We start from the raw sequence: 21,314 nt of genomic DNA, 5'->3' as shown, positions 1-21,314 counted from the left end.
TGCTTGGTGAGTAGCGTCACCACGGACCCCAGCCACGTGGGCCACCTTACCCGCACGCAGGGGGTAGGTGCTTGGTGAGTGGCGTCACTACGAACCCCGAGCCATGTGGGTTCGCCCACCCACGTCTGGCTGTGCGTGGCGTACCCGTGTTTGGGGAAAAGGAGACCCTGGTGGTTGAGCTGAGCCTGGGGTTTGTTCGGACCCTTCGGGGGCCCCCGGGCGAGGCAATACACCGCTTCGGCCTCTGCTTCTCGTAGACGGGTGTCCTGGCTTGGCCCGACCAGGATGATTCAGCCAGTCGCCTCTCCTACCCTCTTCTCCCGTCTTTCACTTTTCCTCCCACCTCTTTCTCTTTCCTTCTGCACTCTCTTCCTTCCTTTTTCACCTCCTTAGGTGGCAAGGGCCAACCTTGAGTGGAAACAGGTCCTGTCCCTGCAACCACACTAGGGTATAGTGCCCGGGCAGCACTGGCAGAGTAATTGTCCCAGGAGTAAATATGGCAGTTGGGACCAGCTATATTCCCAGCTGCTTCCCAGCTGAGCTGGTTTATGGTGAAATTCCCAACCCAGTTGGAAATGCAGCTGGGCCCAGCTGGTAATTTTGACAAAAACCAGCTCTGCTGGTCCCAGCTGGGACCAGCTGGGACCAACTGCAGGTATTCCCAGCTGGGACCAACTGCTGCTGGTCCCAGCCAGGACCAACTGCAGTTGGTCGCAGCTGGAAATGTGGCCAGAAGCCAGTTCAGCTGGTTTTAGCCATTGTTGGCAGCTCATCCGCCACCGTCAGTGACAGCTGCATGGTATGGACACAATGCATGGAAATGTAATTTTATTTCAAGGTTTATAGCCTTGTGGCGCTACAGCTTCTTCTTCAACCTCTCTTCGGAACGCCTTGCGTCTTGGCACTTCTCTCTTAGCAAGTTCCCTATGTCGCAGACTACTGCAGCTGCTGCTGCAGACTGTTTGTTCTGGTCTCCCCAGAAGGAAATTGCAGCTAGAAAGAAATGTGTAATTGTTAGCAGTATATATATGTTTTGAGGACTAACCCTACTCTGGGCAGCCTCATAGGCAAAAAGTAAAATGCCACGACTCGTAAATGAGTCAATCCAACCGAGGACGAGGTGTGCTTTTATGTGCACAAAATTTGTTCTGCCAAAAGCAGGAAATGCGACAGTCAATGCCACCGCCTTAAATAATCAGTGCCTTTGGCGTTTGGCTACAATATTGAACAACGAGATGAAACAGACACACAATATATACCCAAATTGAGATTTCAATTTCCCCACAGAGGATTGGCCTAAACCAGCTCACCCTGAACAACGTCGATCTTCTCAGGTGTTAGAGGAGGCTTTGCTGGCTCTCCGGCTGCTCGCTTCTGGGGACATGTTGTTCCAGTTACGCTCCTCGTAGCAAGTACGGCGTTCGTCCAAATCGCTTGAGCTGTTTCTTTACCAACAATTGTTGGCTTTTTCCCCCGAAATATTTTTGCAGCCTGGCCACTGGAAATGACTATCCCCTTGGTCAGGTGAAACTAGAAAGTATAAAATATATTGTGAGCACAACATTTATATTATTACGTACAGTAGTTAAACATTGCTACAATAAAAGAGGAAAAGGAGCACGCTTTCTCCATATTTCTGGCCATCAATTAAAGGGCTATACTAATTTGGGAACGCATACATGTTCTTTCATTCCCTTCATTTGCATGTAGGGACTACCCAAGTGTCACTGTCAGGAAACAGATAAAGTTCTTTTATCTTCATTTTAAATTTGATTCTGTGATTTCACTAAATATATACTTGCCAATCGAATAAACAATTTTGGCATCCAATATTTAAGGAAACAATAAAATTAGCAGCATTGCATTATGCAGAGAACAAAAATAGATATAAAAATATACATTCACTTCTTGTATGTTTTGCACCCATTTTAGCAGAGGTACAAGAACAGTGTCTATACTCTTATTACGCTTGGCATTTAGGAGATAAACAGGGCTTATCCCCACAGCCAGCAATGTGCACATCAAAGATGTGTATGTCATCACAACAAAGGAGCAGGTTTAAGACCTTACTGCTCACTATGTTTGCACATGTAGCAATTACAGTTAAAAATAAGGGCAAGCTCTTACAGTTCCATCAGGAAGGTGTGTGAATGCCGGAGGAACTGAAAAAGAAAAATCATCCATACTAAAAATAAGGCACATCTTTTGGTGAGCAGGCAAAACGTGTTAAAGTGAACTACGATGCGATACTAGGACAGACAAGAGGGACACCAGAATGCAGAGCTGATTTCCGAATACTTTTAATAGCGGGACACTAACATATATGTAGCAAATAGACAAGTTCTATCTATTTGCTATAAAGTCCATACAATTGCTCGCGAAAACTGAAGCCGGTTGTACAAAATCAATTGTATGCCGGACAGCATTTGATATACTTAAGGGATGCTGGACTGAAATTTGCGTTTTCAGTAAACGAGCCAGGAGCGATAGGTGGGACACAACAAACACCATAACATCACTCACACAGCGATATCTCAAACAGATGAGCTATATTTTTTTTATAAGAAGGGCACGGTTGAACGAGGCTGACGAGGCTTTTTATCGCTGCGATTCTTATTCCCTCTCTTCGCTTCGCCATCTTGAGGAAGTGAACCGGAGCGAAGATGAGAGATAACGCTGCTTTTCAGACCATTTCTATACGCAAGGGTGGTTTTTTATCCCACATCAACCAGATACTTCCAACATCTCTGCCGGTGCCTTCATAAAATAGCAATTTCATAGACACATATGTAGTTTTTATGTAGTGGCATACAAGTTATGTTGATCTGTAGTGTCAATTAAGGTCACTTCAAACACGGAATGCTTTCCTAAGGTGCTCTTGGTAATTTATGCACTTACCGGGGGCAGGGCTCTTTGCAGCAACTGCTTCAGGTCCGGCAGGACCCGCAGGTCTGGCAGGACCCGCAGGTCTGGCAGGACCCGCAGGTCTGGCAGGACCCGCAGGTCCTGCGCTCACTTGGCAAGCTCCAGGGGGGGGACCTTGTGACAGAACAGTGTCAGTATAAGTTGGTTGCTGCAAAGGATTCATTTCAGCAGTTGATGCACTTACGCTGTGCAGAACTGTTCTTGGTAGCTGCTGCAGTGCTGAGACAAGCTGCAGGTAGTGCACTCTTCTGGAGGACACCAGCGTCACACCTTGTGGCAGGATATGTCGTGCCTGTGAAAATTAAAGGGTACACATGCACTTCCAACTACTATAAGAGTACCTGCTATAAACAAAAGCAGCTTCAGACATTCAAGAAGCATAAAAGTGCTTACAAGGCAGTGATTCACCTTGATGGGCTGCTCCCCGCATAATGGCATCTGCTGCCGTGTCAGTGCTCGCAGCCACAGCTATTAAAATTGAAAATTCAACAAATGTTCAATACATATGCATCATATATTTACATCGATGCAGCTTTCACAAGAACTCCGATATGACAGTTAAGACTTACCTTCACTGTGCTGCTCCACCAGATCATGCTGAGCATCTGCAAGATCCTCAACTGCAACATTTGATAACATTGAATGAAACTAAATCAGCTGCAGCTTCATTTATTTGCCTCACCATATTTTATACATTTAGTTGCACCATTTACAAGATGAGCTCACATTTGAAAGGTGTATGCCATGAACCAAGCCTGCCATTTATACTGTTTTATTTATGCAGGACTCACAAACTGTGGTGTTTGCAGAATCACTTACCTTCATTTCGCCTGAAATATTCGCACTCGCTGCTTTTTTCAGCTGAAAAATAATACTTAAATGTAGCGCTTATAATTAAAATGATCCACCTTAGCATGTCGTCATAAACAAACCCATGAAGCACAATTTTTTGACACAGACATGTGCTAGTAGTTACTGGCAGAATTTGTGAAATGCACTGTCCTAGTGCTAGACTTTTAGCAGAAATCTGCATAAAAGCATATATGCAGTATAATCAAAAACACACATTCAACAGCTGCTAGCTGAAGAAAGGTAAGACAGTAGTAAATATTCCTGAACGTAGAGACAATTCTGGGAGTTGGCAGAGTAATTTTTCATTTCAACACTTGGAGCATAGCTGCACCTCTAGGATGTTCTTACCTTGAAATATTTTACTTTCTAAGCAGCGCTGCAGTGAGGAAACCTGCTCTTTCAAAAATTTCTTGTCCTCTTCAAGCTGTCTTGCTTTTGTTCTCCAGGCACGAGTCTCTGCTTGTGCTTGGCGCAGCTCTGTCGCTGAGCATAAAGAATCGTCTTCATCTGATGAACTGACTGACTCCTGCCGCAACCTTTTTGGGACCTGAAAAGTAAAACGTTTAACGTCAGCCTTCCCGCATCGTTAAAGACAGAAGAAGTGCTGAGCTATTACTTACTGACTGTGCCCGATGAATTCGGTCAGAAGGCCCTGCCTTGGTGCTTTTGTGGGCGTGATGTAAATGCTTTTCCAATATTTCGCTATACACAGCATTCTTCGAGGTTGTTCGCAGCTGTTTTTGCCTCTGTGACACCTGGCACATAAGAAAGGAACAACAATGTTGGAGGCAGGTATGTGCATAAATTCTTAATCACCTTTATGGCACTTATTTTCAAAAGGTTAACACGAGTTTGTAAAAATTGATTAGTGAGAGTCAGCCCATGCTGCTTCTTGGAATACTTAAATTCTGCATTAATTAGCACTGAGTTCAAAGGAGAATACCAGAGTTCACAGTTAAGTGCTGTATACAAATACATCAAAGTTGCATGCTTACCTTCTTCTGTTGCGTTTTTTTACTTGGAACATCATCGTCGGAGCTTTCCTCTAATCTTGCTTTAGGAAAAGCGATCCTCTTCGACTCCTTTTTTTTCGTGAGCTCTTCCTCGGTTTCTGTGGGTCAAGCAGCGATTCAAAAATGATTTCCTTATAGGTCATGATTAACCGAAGCATGTCTCTTTTTCCAAAAAGCACAGGCTGACTATGCAATCTGAATTCACTAACGGATGCAGTGAGGTTTGAAGCCGATAGTGATGCTATTAGTTAAAAAATTAATTTTTTGTTCATAGCATTAGGACACTAGGCACCTATACATGGCTTGCATGATATATATTATATCCGCGTCCTCCTTGCTGACGGCAGAAACCTGCCGTGAGTGCAGGGGAAGCTGCACTCACTCCTTTCAGCTCGCTCGTAATGTTTGCTTCCTGTTTGTAGAATAAGTACAAATAAAGGCTACGCTCAAGGAAAGTTTTGCCCCTAAAGAGGAGGACCAAATTACGTCAGTGCAACCTATCTGTACTGTGCGCAGATCACATACACACATTCCCTCAACCGTTTTTGATCAGCTAGTCGCAGCTTTCGCAATTATTCATGATACACGCGCCGTCCGACTTTCTTTCGGACGCCGCTTGTAGGTGCCAGTGGCCGTCGGACGGTATTCTAGACACAGCCAAAAACAAATGTAAATATCGCCAAATGCGTCGACAAAGGAAAATGTTCGAGAAAAAAAAAGAAAAAGTAACTCCGCACCGGGGATTGAACCCGGGGCCGCTTGTTTGTGAGGGAGACATTGTACCACTAAGCTACACTACAGCTTCAAAAATTTCGCTTTGCGACCTCGTTTTATAGGAGACTTTCGGACGGCACTTGAACGCGCGAGTGGAGTACCGTCGGACGGCACTTGAACGCTCTGTAGGAGTGCCGTCGGATCGTCCAAGATTTAGATACCATTGGCATTTTTTGGTGAACTCGACGGCGTCAAACTGCGTTTTGACAGGTGTACCTGTGATAAATAATGGTACGTATACGTACCGGCTAGCAGAAGGACGTGGGCACTATAAAACCCCGTGTTTTCTCCGTTGCCTTCAGAGTCTTCGTGAAACACCATGTAGGTCGACTTTTTGTCGTAATCGTCCGTGCTAGTCGGAGAGAAGCCATCGATGCTGCTTGTAGAAACGATATGCAGTCGCTTGTTGTTGTGGTCGTCCACAAATCGAACTAGCGCAAACATTTTGAAGAGCGAATGCACGTGGTTTGAGTAGAGAAAAGCAAGCAACCGTCAAAATACTAGCGGACGTGCGAATACCACAGCGCAGTGACCATGGTTGCCGCGTCCGCAACGCGTCTAAAGAATACTATATGCTAGCAATTATTAAATAATATTTTAACTTTTTAAAATAGGAACAAACTATTAGTTGACTCAAACTATGGCACATTGATACTTTAGACCCATGTTGTTGTAAAAGCGTGTTTCTATTTACTTTAGAGGAATAATTTCGCGAGTTCGCTTTGGCTTGGCTTGTCTTGACCAGATTTCTTGACCATTGGCTTTCTACAGCTTTTCTTGTGCCTGGAGCTGTCGTGGGTGATCTGCTTGATCTGCGTTTGAGTTTGCACGTGTATGCTGTGAAAATGCCTCCGCGGAAGCGGTATCTTGAATATGGAGCCGACATAGCAGACCTACCATACACAACGAAAAAAAGGTTGTTTGACGAGCGCGAAACGGACCTGCAAGCGCCTGACGAGACCGATGAGTGCACGCCTGCCGAGAGCGACGACTTATTGCCTGCCGAAAGAGATGGCGGCTCGTCTGCTGAAAGCGACGACCACTCTGTGCCTGCCGAAAGCGACGACCACTCCGTGCCTGCCGAAAGCGACGACGACTCTGCACCCGCCGAAAGCGATGACTCGCTTGCGTCAAGTCCTAGTGCTACCCGCGCCACACCACCGCCGCCAACACCACAACCCGGCGGCTCTCCAGGAACTCGGCAAGAACCGCAAGAGGAGGCCGAGCTAACCGCCAATGACTTGTTAGCTCTATCCGTGGGCTTCATCATAGAGTTCGGACTCCCGTGGAATGCGGTCGAAACTCTACAGAAGATGATGTCCTACGTTTTGAAAAGATGCGACGTGCCGGCAACCAAGTACTTGTTTAAAAAGAACGCCGGTATCACTGTTGAGACTGCCAAGTTTCATTTTTACTGCAACGACTGCAAAAGACTAGTCGCCTCCACATCGGGTCGCCTTGCTGACCGCAACGCAGTTCAGGCCCCCTGCCCCAACTGCGGCAAACTCTGTGATGGTCGGCAGATGTTGATTGACGGCCACTTTTTTTTGAGCATGCCGATCCGGAAACAGATAACAGAGTTGCTTTCGAGAGAAGAAATTTCTAGTGCTCTAACTAAGCGCCTGCAAGAAATAGATGCTCACCACGACAATGGCAGTGATGGGATGTCGGATATTTCCGACGGTGACGCATACAAAGCCGTCCGGGAAAAGATGGATTTGCACGATTTAACGCTGACCATCAATTCCGACGGAAGTCCGCTTTTCAATTCCTCCAAATACTCGATATGGCCGGTGCAAGTGATGATCAACGAACTTCCGCCACACCTCCGGCACAAGAATGTCCTCGTCACCATGCTGTGGTATGGACAGACCCATCCCGACATGCCACTACTGCTGACGGCCTTCGTTGATCAAATGGAAGACTTATCTTGTGAGGGAATTACCTGGGAGGCAGGCACAAGAACTGTTTGTTCAAAGGTATGTGCATATAGTATACAGGGCTTGCATGTGATATCAAAGCCGTCGTCCTTGCTGGTGGTAGAAGCCTGCCATTAATGCATTGGAAGCTGCGCTCGCTCGTTTTTGCTTGCTCGCAATGCTCGTTTCCCCGTTTCTACAATTAGTACAGTAAAGGGTGCGCTCTACCACCAGAAAGGACCAAAGTATGTCAGTGCAAGCTATGTGTATAAGGGCCTTTGTACCAAGCGTATTTCTTCTCTGTTCATGTGTTTCGCACTGTTTATATATTAGGATCAACGAATACCAACTCAACTTTCGACGTTACTTTGTACCAAGCTTTGTTGGCCGGCTTTTACTCACGGCAAGAATTCACATACTTTTTGGTCTCTTGAGCGGGGGATCTTTAACCAGGTTCGGTCGCAACGTGCAGATGGCAGATTAGACATACTCAGAGAAAAACTGTACCCATACGTAAAAACAGGGGCACTGCAGATAGATTAAATATAAAATGTTAAATCGTGAGTGGTATGGCGGTGACCGCAGGGGCACGTGGCTCAGTTGCTGGGTCCAATTGATATTGGTTAGCTCAGCAGTGGTCACAAGGGGAAGGAAAGAAAAGAAGGGTATCACTTTCAGCATGGCAGACGGCCGGAAAGTACAGGGACGCGGCCAGTTAACAAATTTGCATTGTATGCGCTATGTTGTGCAACTTTTTGCCTCCTCATTGGCTCATTGCAAGGGTCGCAATGGCAACCTGCAGTCACGTTTTGTTGTAAGCAAATGTAGCGCAGATGTGTGAACAGGCCTTAAGAGAGCTAATTTCTTAGCTCACAGTGGTACGATGAATGCAACATGACTTTATGTTATCGATTATCTTTACTCATTTTGTTAATAGAAATATAGTTTTTATTTATTTTATTTAAATACCTGTGGTTCTGTAAATGAAGCGAAGAAAAATCCAGTTTTCAAAGAGCTTGAAGTTTCCAAGCTACAGCGAGCACTCTACAATGAAAGCAATGTATTTTGGCATCGCGCGATCCGTGCCGCAAGCCACTCAGACATGGGGCGACATGGTAGATCGCCGGCAAGCACTACAATATAATATAAATTATAGCGGCTCTGTGGTGCATTTTATAAGCAACTGCATTCTTTTCCTGCAGATCCATTGCTTCAGCTGCTGCGCTGATGCCCCTGCCAGGGCAATTATGCAAAATATGTTGCAGTATAATGGGCACTACGGGTGTGGATGGTGCCTGCACCCTGGAACTGTCATCAATGGTGGGGAACTTCTTCTAACAAAGCATTTGGCAAGAAAAGAAATCAAAGTGGTTCTTTATTGCCATTTTTGAGCTATGTATACTATTTGTGCTGTCTAAGTGCTCACTAAATGAGCTTGAAGCTATTCTGCCAGACATAAATGTTGTCAGTTATTGCACAAGAGGCGGCAGCATGGTGCTGTATGCAGTGGTTTCTGTGGTCTGTTTGCATTAATGTGCACCTAATTAATAAACAAGCATGCCAAAAACCCTACTACATTCAAGAGCCCGGAACACTACAATTACTGCTATAACACTGGTTTCGCATTTTAGGTTTGATTTGCCTATTACCAAATACCAGTCCTCCTTTGCGGCATTCATTTTGCCTGGTTGTAAATTATCTGTAAAAGAAAATTTGATTCATGTGGCTTACTTGCTTAACATTTAATACCTTTTGTTTTCCAAACAGGAACTGTCAAGTACACTGTTGATGAAGTGGTGGAGGACAGGGACACGGACCGGACCCTGGCACTGATAAAGAGAGCGGCTGCCAGCGACAAGCCCATCAAAGGCGTAAAGGGTCCAACACCCCTCATGAATCTCCCCAGATTTGACGTAATCTGGGGATTTACACCAGATTATATGCATTGTGTTTTGCTCGGCACAACGCGGCAGCTCACAGAGCTGTGGCTGACCAGCGTGGGAGAGGATTTCTACATTGGCTGTCCAGCACTTTTTGATGCACTTGATCAGAGGCTGCTTAGTATGAAACCACCATCATGCTTCCACAGACTGCAACGGTCGCTTTCCGTACGGAAGTACTGGAAAGCGACCGAATGGCAGCAGTGGCTGCTGTGCTTTTCTTTACCATGCTTGGATGGCATACTGCATTCAAAGTTTTTGTGTCACTTTGCCTTACTAGTAAAAGGTATTTATCTTTTGCTGCAAGACAATGTCACCAAGGGTGATGTCACAGAGAGCATCCCTCGTGAAGTTTGTTGTTGATGTCCAGGTGCTTTATGGTGAGAAGCAGATGACATTCAACATCCACCAGATGCTACACCTGTCCAAAAGTGTGCTGCACCAAGGCCCACTGTGGGCACATTCTTGTTTTGCCTTTGAATCAAATATTGGCCAGGTGAAGGAGCTTGTTACATCGGCCAAGGGTGTGCCATTGCAAATTGTGGAGCGCCTTATGATGAGAAGTTTGTTTCCTGGCCTAAAAGCCTTAGCTTGTCCTGAGACACAGTCATTTTTAAGTGGAGGCAGCGTCTCAAATCGAGGGACTGTCGCACCACTTGGCAAGCCACGGCAAGTGCCACTACCACTTTTGGAGTTGGCCCAGAGCCAGATTGGACATATTATAAGCGGTCAAGTGATGGAGCATGATAGGGTTGCGGTGTCCCAGTTTGTGTTCCATAGTGAGCAGTATGGAAGACCGAACAAAACTGACTGCACAGCTGCAATCTTACCATCCAAAGTGTACATAAAAATTAAGCACTTGCTGTCTTTTCAGGACACAAATGGACAGGCCAAGATTTTTGCCGTGTCACCTAGATTTGTAACAACACCTGTTCAAAAATGCACTCACATTGTGAAAGCGCGCCAGGTGCCTCCTGGACATGCTGCCAGTAATCTACTTGTTGAAATAGCGCCTGGTGTTGTGCCCTGTGTATACATGCACACTGGGGCGAATAGCTACTTTGTGTCTTTAGCCTTTAAGGCTCTTTTTAGAAGTGAGTAAGCTGGGTCCCTCTTCCTGTGTTGCACAAAAGAGCAGTCTCTGTAGCTCGATCCTACTTGCCAAATAAATAGAAGTTGCTTCTTGTCATCAAGTACCAGAAAAAGGCCAGTTGGTGTCCGTCTCAAATTCTTAGCTTTGCTAGCTAACTGCTTCAACTGCTGCCAGCTCTGGCCCAATCAAATTTGCCAGCTCATGCTCACGTGGCACAAATTCTAAACACTTGCTTGTTTAAGCTGTACCCCGGCTTGTCCCACCTGATCTCCAGCTCATATGCCACATGTTTTTACAACAGCGGCCAAAATATTAAAAAAAAGGAACTTTAGAGCATTCAATATTGCGTTTTGAGCACTCGATATTGCCATTAGCTTGTCCGACTTTTCAATCACATATAGTATCAAGACTGTGCAATTAAGCACCTAATTTTACAAATGTATGTTAACTAACTTTTTAATTAGTAAAAATAAACATTTATGTTTCAACTAGAAACTTCATGGGGATCGTTGAAAACCACTAAATCAGTCAAATTTAGAAAGGTAGGCAGCGCGTGTACCGTCTCCTGAGAATGCGTCGCGCACCGCTGGATTTTTCAGTTCTCATCCACATTTTCTCTAAGAGCGGCCGCCAGGTCGGGCAAGCTAATGGTAATATTGAGAGTGCTTTAAGCATATGTTGGCCAATCTCAGCAAAAACACCTATATCAGCAGCTCCAGCTGAACCCAACTATGTGCCAGCTAAGAACCAGCTGGACAGCTTAGTGCTTGCTGGTCCCAGCTAAGTGCTTGTTGGTCCCAGCTGGTTCCAATTAAGGGCTAGCTGGTCCCAGCTAAGGGCTAGCTGGTCCCAGCTAAGGGTTAGCTGGTCCCAGCTAAGGGCTAGTTGGTCCCAGCTAAGTTCCAGCTGGGACCAGCTGAAACCAACTGGGACCAGCTGAAACCAACTGGGACCAGCTGAAACCAACTAGGACCAGCTGGAACCAACTAGGACCAGCTAGATACCAACTGGATATTTTCTCCTGGGTGTGTCAGCCAAACCTTTCTTCTTAGGGCACATTACCTACCCCCTTGTTGGGCTCCGTGGTGGGCGGTGCACCCGGCCACTGAACTTCCCTTCCCATATGTGAACATTGTGGAGAAGTTCTGACCGTGTTGCACATTTTGTGGCATTGTTTGTCTTATCAACCACTCCGTCAATCATGTTTGCTCAAACTTTTTGGGCATCATCTCCCATTTCATCCCTCGTTTTTGCTTGGCGATAAACCTTTAGTTCCTTTCAGCCGTGTCTTAGACTTTTTTAAAACAAACTGGATATTTATACCATTTCTAAATATGTAGCCTCAAAGTAAACTTTTGTTATAGTATGCTCCAAATACGTTAAGTTTGGTGCATTATGGCCCTTGTTGTTGTTGCGCCAATAAACTCCTAATCATCATCATCAAACCCCTAGCAGTACATAGTGTGTGTAATCTATCACAAAACTGGACGCCACATCAAATCGGGGAATCAAACTCAATACAGACGGCCCTTTTATGCCCTGTTCTACGCTTTGGCTATTCGCAGCCTGTACAGCCTGCTGCTTCATGCCACTCCCCGTTCGCAAAGCATGCATACCAGGAACGTAAATCCATGATCGGGGGAGCCATTGTGCTGACAAGTTTTTCCAGGGGCCTTACTTAGAGAGCACCCATGCAAGCCATTAAACTGGCAAATATTCTGCAGCAGAGCCTTTGTTACGGCGTCCACAGATGTGACTGGTGCAAAAATACGGGATATCAGTTGTCGTCCAGTTACAGGATGAGTCCATCTCAAACCCTGCAATGCGAGTTTTTTCACTTCTGTACAAAACGGTCGAAGAAAGGTATTAACATCAGGCTTTGAGCCACACCAAAGAAGAGTCACTAGCTGAAATTTCTTGCATAGTCAGGGATGCAGTTTAGGGATTACACAGTGCAAAGGCCACAAGGAAGATGTTGAGCTTTTGAACACCTTAAAGGGCAACTCCGCTCAATTTAGAAAATTTCGAGATAGTGACTGATTTTGCTTTAAGAAAGAAGCACTCAAAAACGATCCCCAATCTTTTGTTTCGCGAAAAATAAAATATTTTTCGTGCAATTTTACTTTAGCCATGATCGCAAAACGAAACCGAAACGGTGACGAAGCCGGACAACATTGTGTCTTCGGCATCACTGAGCATGTACACCCACGTGATATACAAGGGGTCACGTGACCTATCGCACGGACATGTGCTTCGCAGTCATCGTCGCGTCGTCTGCAGAGCACGTGCCGCCGCTACATCGTTTTGTCCGACAGATTTCGTGGGAAAAACACACGAAAAGGTAAGTTTCCCCGAAAGCATAATTTGTAGGAATTCGTGGAAGGCAAACTCTAAGAAAGCGCACGTAAATACGCTTTGTCGAGTCTGAGGTTCAGACGTGTCTTGCTTTTAGTATTTTGTCGCCGGCAATTTCTGCTGAAACTTAAATTGTGTGTAGTTAAAATTATTGTTTCAGTGCGTTTAATGTACGTGTATAGGACTGTCCCCGTTTGTTGGCAAAACTGGCTCATCTCGTCAACAGCTCAGATGGTAAACCTTTCCACTCATAATTTGACTGTTGCAGCAAAACGCGAGAAAGCGCCGATGCCGTGTTAGCGCCCGCTCATTCACACTGGAAGCGGATTTGTGTGGAAGCGGATCCGTGTGAACGCCGCGTGAAGGGTATGACCTCTCGAAAGCTCACGATCGCAAATTATGTTGCGTTTCACTGAAGTGCCCTTCTTGCATCAATCGCACAACACGTATTTATGCCAAAGCGATGTGCTCGAGTCAAACAGCGATGCCGTACACGGGCGGCGGCCACTCGTTTCGTTGGTTTTTGCGAAACGGAAACAATAGAGCCACCCCTCTGCATCGCCTATGCTAGAAAAATATCGCGTGTAAATCTTACGAAACGTGTGCAGACGTACTGCATGGTGCAAACAACAAAATTTGCATTCACTTTTCTGTGGCCAGTGGATAAGAGTGAAGTATTATTAGCATAAGCCGACCGTGGTTAGTGACATTATGTAAGCTACCATATAATATTACTTTCTTTATATGAAGTCGCTGTATGACGTAATTAGTTTGAGATCAATTGTATTATTGGCTCCTTCAAGCAGGAATGCAGAATTAAAGCACATACGCTCAGGCATTTAAAAAATTTTGACTTTAATATTGCGAGCAAAAATCAGGGACTCTCATATAAGTAGAAACCTACCTTGAATAAGTCTTTTACTGGTCAGATTTGGACATTAAAATTTTAGTTCTCAATTCCAAGTTCAAAGGAAAAGGCCCCAATTGTTTTTTTTTTATTATTATTTCTTTCGTACTGGGAGCTGGAGTTTCAACTGGGAATTTCAAGTCAATATCTCCATTGCAGATTTTAGACCGGTAACTTTATTTCGAGACACTAAAAAATAAGCAGCTCAACGTATAAAGTTAAAACTTACCTTGAATACACATTTACATCTTAGCAGGCATGTGTTCCTCTTCAGTGGGCCTCTATGGCCGTTTTTTTTAGAATCTGACAATTAATCCATATGCTTACTTTCAGCACAAATGTCAGATCAGCGACGACAGCCTACCCCGCGAGGCAGACTTTGGAGGTTTGCTGCAAGGGGCAATACATGTCCCCGATCCGTACCGGTTTGACCCTCCACTACCAGCGAGGGAACGACGTGCCAGAGAGCACATCCCCGTGTCACAAGTCCGGTACATTATTTAATCAGTCCACGCATGCCTTGTGTCAATCAGTATATAAGTACTACTTCTGATTGGCAGAAAACAACCAAAGGTATCTACAAAATCATTTTTATTTCAGTTATCTGTTCAGAATTTCACATCCACTAGAATTGGCTCATGATAGATGTCACAGCAAACTAAGAAAGCCCACAATTATAGGAATGAAACAACACTTGATGGTTGTGGCAGCTGCAGTGAAGCTTTGCGGATAAAATACAATTCTTTTGTGGTTTACGCTCTTCCAGGTGCACCTGTGAAAGCTGCCCCCAAGAAGAGGGGCACTGTTGCCGTGACATTCCGAAAGTAGCCGGAAAGATTGTGGGGAAATGTATCACAGACGGCGCACTCTTCAGACTCGTGTGTTTGGACGAGAGGCTGCTCAATATAGCCTATGAGCAGCTCTCGTCTTATGAGCCCATTTATTTCGAGCCAGCAGCTAGGGACCAGAACAAGTAAGACCAGTTTTTTGATAACAGTTATGTTTTAATGCACTGCTTGCCTGTGAAATCAATTCTCGGGTAGTATATATTGCAAAGGATAGATTCCCCCCTTGATAAATCTGTTTCGGTACAAAAACACTTCAAATCCTAAATAGGAAAATCATTGGGTTCTGCCATGTATTATGTTCATGTTTGCCACGTATAGCGAACACATCCTATTGAGCTAAGGCAACAGCGGGTGTACCGAAGACGCTGGCGGGGGAGAGCGAGCCACGGAGAAGCACCACACGCCTGTAAAAGAACAGACTGGGCATGGTCTGCGACCATGCCCAGTCTGTTTTTTTCCAAGTGTGCAGGGCTTGATTGTAACCTAACAGTTAAATAAATATATCCTGCACTGTCCCAAATTAACCGGCACATCAATCACACTGGCAACGAGGATGAGATCCATGCAACAAAGACGGATATAAACAACTGAGCGACAAAGGAGACAGCGGTAACGTGAGTGATGCCCGATCTCAAACCTAAAGAATGCCTCGCATCGGGAAAATTGAAGAGTTTGATTAGAAATCGTACTTATGGTCTGCGTATGGGATACGGTCCATTCGTCACATGCACAGTTGTCACAGGACGATTCGTCACACTGGAACATTCATCATATAGGATGACTCGTCACATGGCCTACCGGTCCCACAATAGTTTGTTCCCCAAAAATGTATTGTTCAATTTTGCTTGGGCGGACGAAGTGGCTCACCTCATATCTTAGGATGTCTTTGGCTCCCGAAAGGCGAAGAATTTGTAACAGACATGTTAGCTTCTGGTTCGGACCCGAACATTGAATGTTGGTTCGACCTGACAAAGTGGGTCACCTCTTAGCATGTCTTTCGCTTCCCAAGGTCAAAGAATTTGTAACAGACGTTTTAGCTTCTGGGTCCGTCCTGAACGTTGAATGCGGAGGCCATATAAGAGCGACTATTTTTGAACTCGGACTACATTCAAAAAGATGGAAGTGATCGCAACAGAGAGGTAGAGCCATGATGCTGCACTTGGGGTACTCGTACACATTCAGCAGAACGAATACCGATACGTATTGGTTTTGTCGAATAGGTGTATGCAAGGCAAAACTAAAAACCAATTTGGCTGCCAGTTGGATTATTGCTCAATCAAGCCAGCAACTGAGATCAACCTGCTGAAGACTCGTAATATAATGCAAGGAAAAGCGGATGAGTATTGTACATAGAGCCATGATGCTGCACTTGGGGTACTCGTACACATTCAGCAGAACGAATTCCGATACGTATTGGTTTTGTCGAATAGGTGTATGCAAGGCAAAACTTAAAACCAATTTGGCTGCCAGTTGGATTATTGCTCAATCAAGCCAGCAACTGAGATCACCCTGCTGAAGACTCGTAATATAATGCAAGGAAAAGCGGATGAGTATTGTACAATTAGTTTTTTTATCTACTGCTTTATGTAACAGGGGGAAGTTGTGAAACTCCTCATCAGGGAATGTGGGCAGTTGTTGAAGTTTACTATCGTCCCCTGCCCGATCGATGTGACCAGTTGCCTGCATGACAAGTCATCCTGTGACGAATATTCCTATCCGACGAATCGTCCTGTAACGATTGCGCATGTGACCGTTCGACTGGGGTAGAACCACGTCGACCTGATGCCCAATCAAATGGTTGAATGCTACAAATTCCATCACTGGAAGTAGTTGGAATTCGAAACCATCGCAGACTACGTAGCTGCACTCAAACAGCTTTCGCTGCAATGCAACTTTGGTATTTCCCTCCACGACCGACTTCGAGACAAGCTCATTATTGGCATCAAGGACGGAAACATTCTCGAAAAACTGCCGGTTGAACTGACACCAACATTCAAGGCAGCAGCGCATCTTGCCACTTCGATGGAGGTAGCCATGAAGGATGCAAAGGAAATAAGGAGCGAGACCAAGACCCAACAAGATATCAATCGCTTGGTGCAAGGACAAAAATACAAGACATCATTTCCGAAAAAAGCAAGCGAGGGAAGAGGAAAATCTTGCAGTAAAATGGATAGGTGGGCTAGTCGGTACACGTTTGACGTGTGAAGCGCCTAAACAACGAGGACATGAGTAAGACGAGACAGGACCAAGCGCAGCGCTTGGTCCTGTCTCGTGTTTTTTAGGCGCTTCACAAGTTGAAAATCTTGCACAAGCAGGACCCCATGTCACCGTTGCGGCAAGACCAATCACAACCCTGAAAGCTGCTTTGCAAAGAACACGGCTTGTAATATGCGGAAGAACAGGACACTTCCAAATGGTCTGCCGTGACAGGAAACGAGATCCTCAAGACTCAAGAAGAAAGGACAAGCCAAGCTTTACCAACCATGTCACTACATAGAACTCGGAAGCCGAAACTCCGTTTTATTTCATTGACTCAAGCTGCCCGAAATTCATCACAGTACCTGTGGAGATTTGCAACAACCCTCTTCAGATAGAGATTGGCACAGGCTCACCCGTGACTGTGATCAACCTGGAGGCGTTTCAAGAAATTCTTCCAGACATCCAGTTGAAACCTTTGGGAATAACGCTGAAGCCATACATTGGCAAGCCCATCATTCCAGAGGGAATGGTTCAAGTGGAGATGCAGTAAAACGGGCAAGTCATGCATCATAAAATTCAAGTGGTGAAGAAAGGGGGACCTCCCACACTGGGACGGGCATTGCTTCAGGATTTTCAAGTGAACTAGAAACAAGTGCACAACGTGCGCGCAGAAACCTTAACTATCGCAAGAGTGCAACAGGAACACAGTTCCATCTTAGAAGGTCCGAGAGCTGATGAACTATGCCATGAAAATCGGCGTGAATGATGATGCTCAACCAAAGCTTCTCAGACCAAGGTTAGTTCCATACGCCCTCCGACAAAAGATTACGTCTTGAGGAAAAGCACATAATCACTCCTGTGATGAGGAGTGAGTGGGCGACTCCAATTGTTCCAGTGATGAAGGCAAACGGACAAGTTTGCTGGCATATGCGGGAATTACAAGGTTACACTCAATACTGAAGATCTCTTTGTGAAGACTGGTCATGGAGAGAGAAGTTCACTAAGCTGGATTGCAGACAAGCCTACTTCCAGATCCCCTGAACAGAAGAATCAAGAGATCTCACAGTGATCAACACACATAAAGGGCTCTATCAGGTGAACAGAGTGCCATTTGGAATAACCCCCAGCATCAGCTATCTTCCAACGCATCATCGAAGAACTCATTGGGAACTTAACATACACAGGTGCATTTCAGGATGACATTGTGGTAACTTTCAAGAACGATCAACATCACATATGGCAAAAACTCAAGGGAAAGAAAAATGCTGCTTCATGCAGGACTCTATCGAGTACCTACCTAGGACATGTTGCAGACCAACAAGGAATTCACCCAAATCCCAAGAAGGTGGATGCTATCCTACAGGCGAAGACGCCCAAAGACCAAAAAGAACTCTGGGCATATCTGGGGCTCCTGAACTTCTATGGAAAGTTCATCAGCATCACATGTTCATTACACTGCATTGCTTGTCTGTTCCCAACATGCACCGCAGTACGTGATTGTTTTCGCAAACTAATGAGTGTCTGTGGACATACCATTTGCAGAACATACAGATTTACAGCCTACAAGCAGTTCGTGTGGTGGGTCTGGGGGAAGCTGGGCCGTCACCGCCGTGTCAGGCTCCCATGCTGTGTGGTCGGCAAGATCCGGGAGCGATTTCCATCTGCAACATATAGGGGATTCCAGTATTGTTGATCACTGTCCATGCCTGTACCTGATCTATTATATGCAGCATGTGCACAAACGCTCTCATCCCACTTTGAATGGTCCACAAAAATCGGTTTCTCAACGTATTGCACTTGGATTTACTACAAAGGTGCACAGAGGGAGTTAAATTATCATCAAATAAACTTGCCTTGTTCAAGTAATAAGAAAAAAGAATAACTTGTTTCGGGCAATCTATGAAGCCGTTTTGCGGGTGACCCAGGTGGATTTTATTTCTTGAAGAAGGCAAGTTTATTTGACGATATTTTAAATTCCTCCCGGCATGCACTGCTTAACTGCACCTGTGTAGTAAATCCGAGCTGGATATGTTGAGAAACCGATTTTTGCGGACCGTCCAAAGTGGGATTGAAGTGGTAGTGTACACGCTGTATAAACAAAAGAGCTAAATTGTCAACATTGTAAAAGCCGAGACTTCGGAAAAACAAAACAAAAAAGGGACAGCACAGACACATTTGAAGTTTGGGCTATTGGGTAATTTATGGTTAAAAATTAAAAAAAAAGTGCAAGGTCATTCTTGTTCATGCCTTTCCCCTGCTTTTAATTTTTAACCATGACATATGAGCTAGCCCAAACCTCAACTGTTTCTGTGCTGACTCTTTTTTGTTTCGTTTTTTCCGCAAGTCTTCAGTTTTACAATGATGAAAGTTCATCAGCTCGCTGGCATCTGCCCCATTATTTCTACAGTTAAATTATAATTGCTTACGGGACAGAATAAAGAAGTTGATTTTGAAAGGTTATAAAACATTCATTCATTTCAGAAATAAAGCAAAACTGTCAGTCAAACTTGTGTACACATATTATGCAAATTCTAGCTAGCATACAAGTTCTTTATTCATTCAATAGTAGAATACACTCAGTTAATTTGTCATCCGTAGTAAGAATACTTAATTTAAAATATTGCCAATTTCCTCACCCATGCCTAACATTGGCCCTGGCGTTGTTGAGTGTGAAACCGGGTCCTGTGGGCTAGGACTGCAGCTTCCTTGTTCGGCCTCTGGGATGCACTGCAGAGGGGCTGCCTTTGAGAGCAGGGAACATAGGCGGCCTCGGCCTCCTTGTAGGTGGGGACGGCTTCCGCCAACTCCAGGCAGCAGCTGAGAAGCTTGTGGACATAATCTACGTAAAGAATGGTGGTGATTAAACCCCAGCCATTCTATCAATAAAAATGTTTCCATTTACCGTATGACGCAGGCTCCATGATTTGTTTTACAACCCATTTGCCTTTTCTCGCCTTCGGGTATTGGAGTGCATACCGCTCCTTGCTGTCTTTTGTTTTGGCTTGTTTCCGTTCTGAATTTTCATTGTAGTGGAGGACAGCAATGGAAGTCCTGTGAAGGCAATACAGAACAGGCACGATAGTTTGCTAGTGATGGGCCAAACTTTTTCCGAATGGTGTGTAATTGTCTGCTGAGCCTTTACACACATTGGGCAGGGTTGCCGAATCTCGCACACTTTACTTTTGTAAAAACATTTTTTTCTGCTTTTTAAAACATATTTTCTTGTTTATTGCTATTCTACAGGATCATTGCATCAAAGTGATTTTCATGTGTGGAAATCGTTCAATATTGTAAAAACAATGTTTATACTGAGCCTCCACCAGAAGAGGTAACAATCAGGCACATAGCCAGGGGGTGGGGGGGCCATTTTGCCCCCCCCCCCTTGAAATTTTGCTGGGGCCTCCTCTCCTTCTCCCCCTCATACAGCATTTTTTCATGGGCGGGCCTCCCCCAAAACAAAATCCTGGCTGCGTGCCTGGTAACATTAATATAACTACGCTGGCTCTTCGATTCAAGGCCAGTTTTGCATGCACGTAGGAGTCTTATATGTTTGCAATTTTTCATTTTTACCTTTAAAAATGCTGATTTGTGTGTTTAAGACACATGCAAAAGTTTAGAAAGGTTGGGAGGATCTGGAGTTTTGGATTGTAAGGTCCAGTACAAGCTTTGTGTTTAGTTTTGTATGAATGACCGTGGAATAAAACCAAAATCTTTGCAAGGTTTTCACGTGTGTACAGATGTTTGCCGATTTTTTCTCGAAAAGTTTTCAGATTCCAAATATGGCCCATGACTATAAATATGTTCTTAGCATACTTCACAATATGCAAATATAAAGGGAAACAGTGTGGCATCAGCAAACCACGCTATTTCAGCTTACCGTGCCACCATGCCCTCTACAGTGAAGTGAGTTGACTTGGGTGTAAACCTGATGAGCAGGCTGTGGAAAGACTCCAAGCGGTACGTCTGGCCATCTCCAGAGATCCTTGGAATGTCTTTCAAAAGCTGATGCGACATCACAACTTTTTCCAGTGCGATGTATGGCTCAGATCCTGCAATTAGAAACAGCGCCACATTAATCGCTGGGGCAATGCACATAGAGCACTTCCTGGGTCATGTCTACAGTTCCTCTGTGCAAACTCAAAATTTGGCTTTCTTATTCTGTGTGTCTTCATGACATCAAAATAAGTCTGCTGGTTAAAAATAAAAATTGCTGCTATACCATAATTATGGTATTGCAAAATGGCCTAGGCAGCTCATGCATTCTGACATTACAACAGAGAGTAAAGTAAATGCGCGAAGATACACACAATTTAGTCAAAAATTTCTGGACAAAAGAAATACAGTCACACAGGATCCATATTTTCACATATATTAGATTACAAAATTATTGGTTTTCAGCATAAGTCAGCCACACGACGTTACCGCCGAATACACCTCATTCAGCAGTGCAAAAGGTGCGTAGAAGTAACAGAATCTGTTCTTTCTTTGC

The 21,314-nt window shown here is 44.8% G+C and overlaps 1 protein-coding gene and 1 pseudogene across 1 annotated transcript; one reads left to right on the top strand and one right to left on the bottom strand.

The window, feature by feature from the left end:
• Positions 1–821: 821 nt before the first annotated feature.
• LOC115317557 (translation initiation factor IF-2-like) lies at positions 822–5,895 on the bottom strand. Its single transcript, XM_040217079.3, has 12 exons — positions 5,810–5,895; positions 4,773–4,888; positions 4,398–4,532; positions 4,126–4,324; positions 3,745–3,786; positions 3,495–3,545; positions 3,319–3,393; positions 3,110–3,217; positions 2,899–3,039; positions 2,128–2,162; positions 1,311–1,530; positions 822–993 (listed from the first exon to the last, which is right to left on the bottom strand). Exons 1-12 carry the CDS (start codon positions 5,883–5,885, stop codon positions 857–859), a joined length of 1,335 nt encoding a protein of 444 aa, XP_040073013.1. The 5' UTR covers positions 5,886–5,895; the 3' UTR covers positions 822–856.
• A 982-nt stretch (positions 5,896–6,877) lies between these two features.
• On the top strand, positions 6,878–10,600 carry LOC120845428 (annotated as a pseudogene).
• The last annotated feature ends 10,714 nt before the right edge of the window (positions 10,601–21,314 follow it).

The sequence above is a fragment of the Ixodes scapularis genome, unplaced genomic scaffold (genome assembly GCF_016920785.2).
Source record: "Ixodes scapularis isolate PalLabHiFi unplaced genomic scaffold, ASM1692078v2 PGA_scaffold0__279_contigs__length_252992795, whole genome shotgun sequence".
Classification (NCBI taxonomy): domain Eukaryota; kingdom Metazoa; phylum Arthropoda; class Arachnida; order Ixodida; family Ixodidae; genus Ixodes; species Ixodes scapularis.
This window is presented reverse-complemented; position numbering and strand designations above follow the sequence as displayed.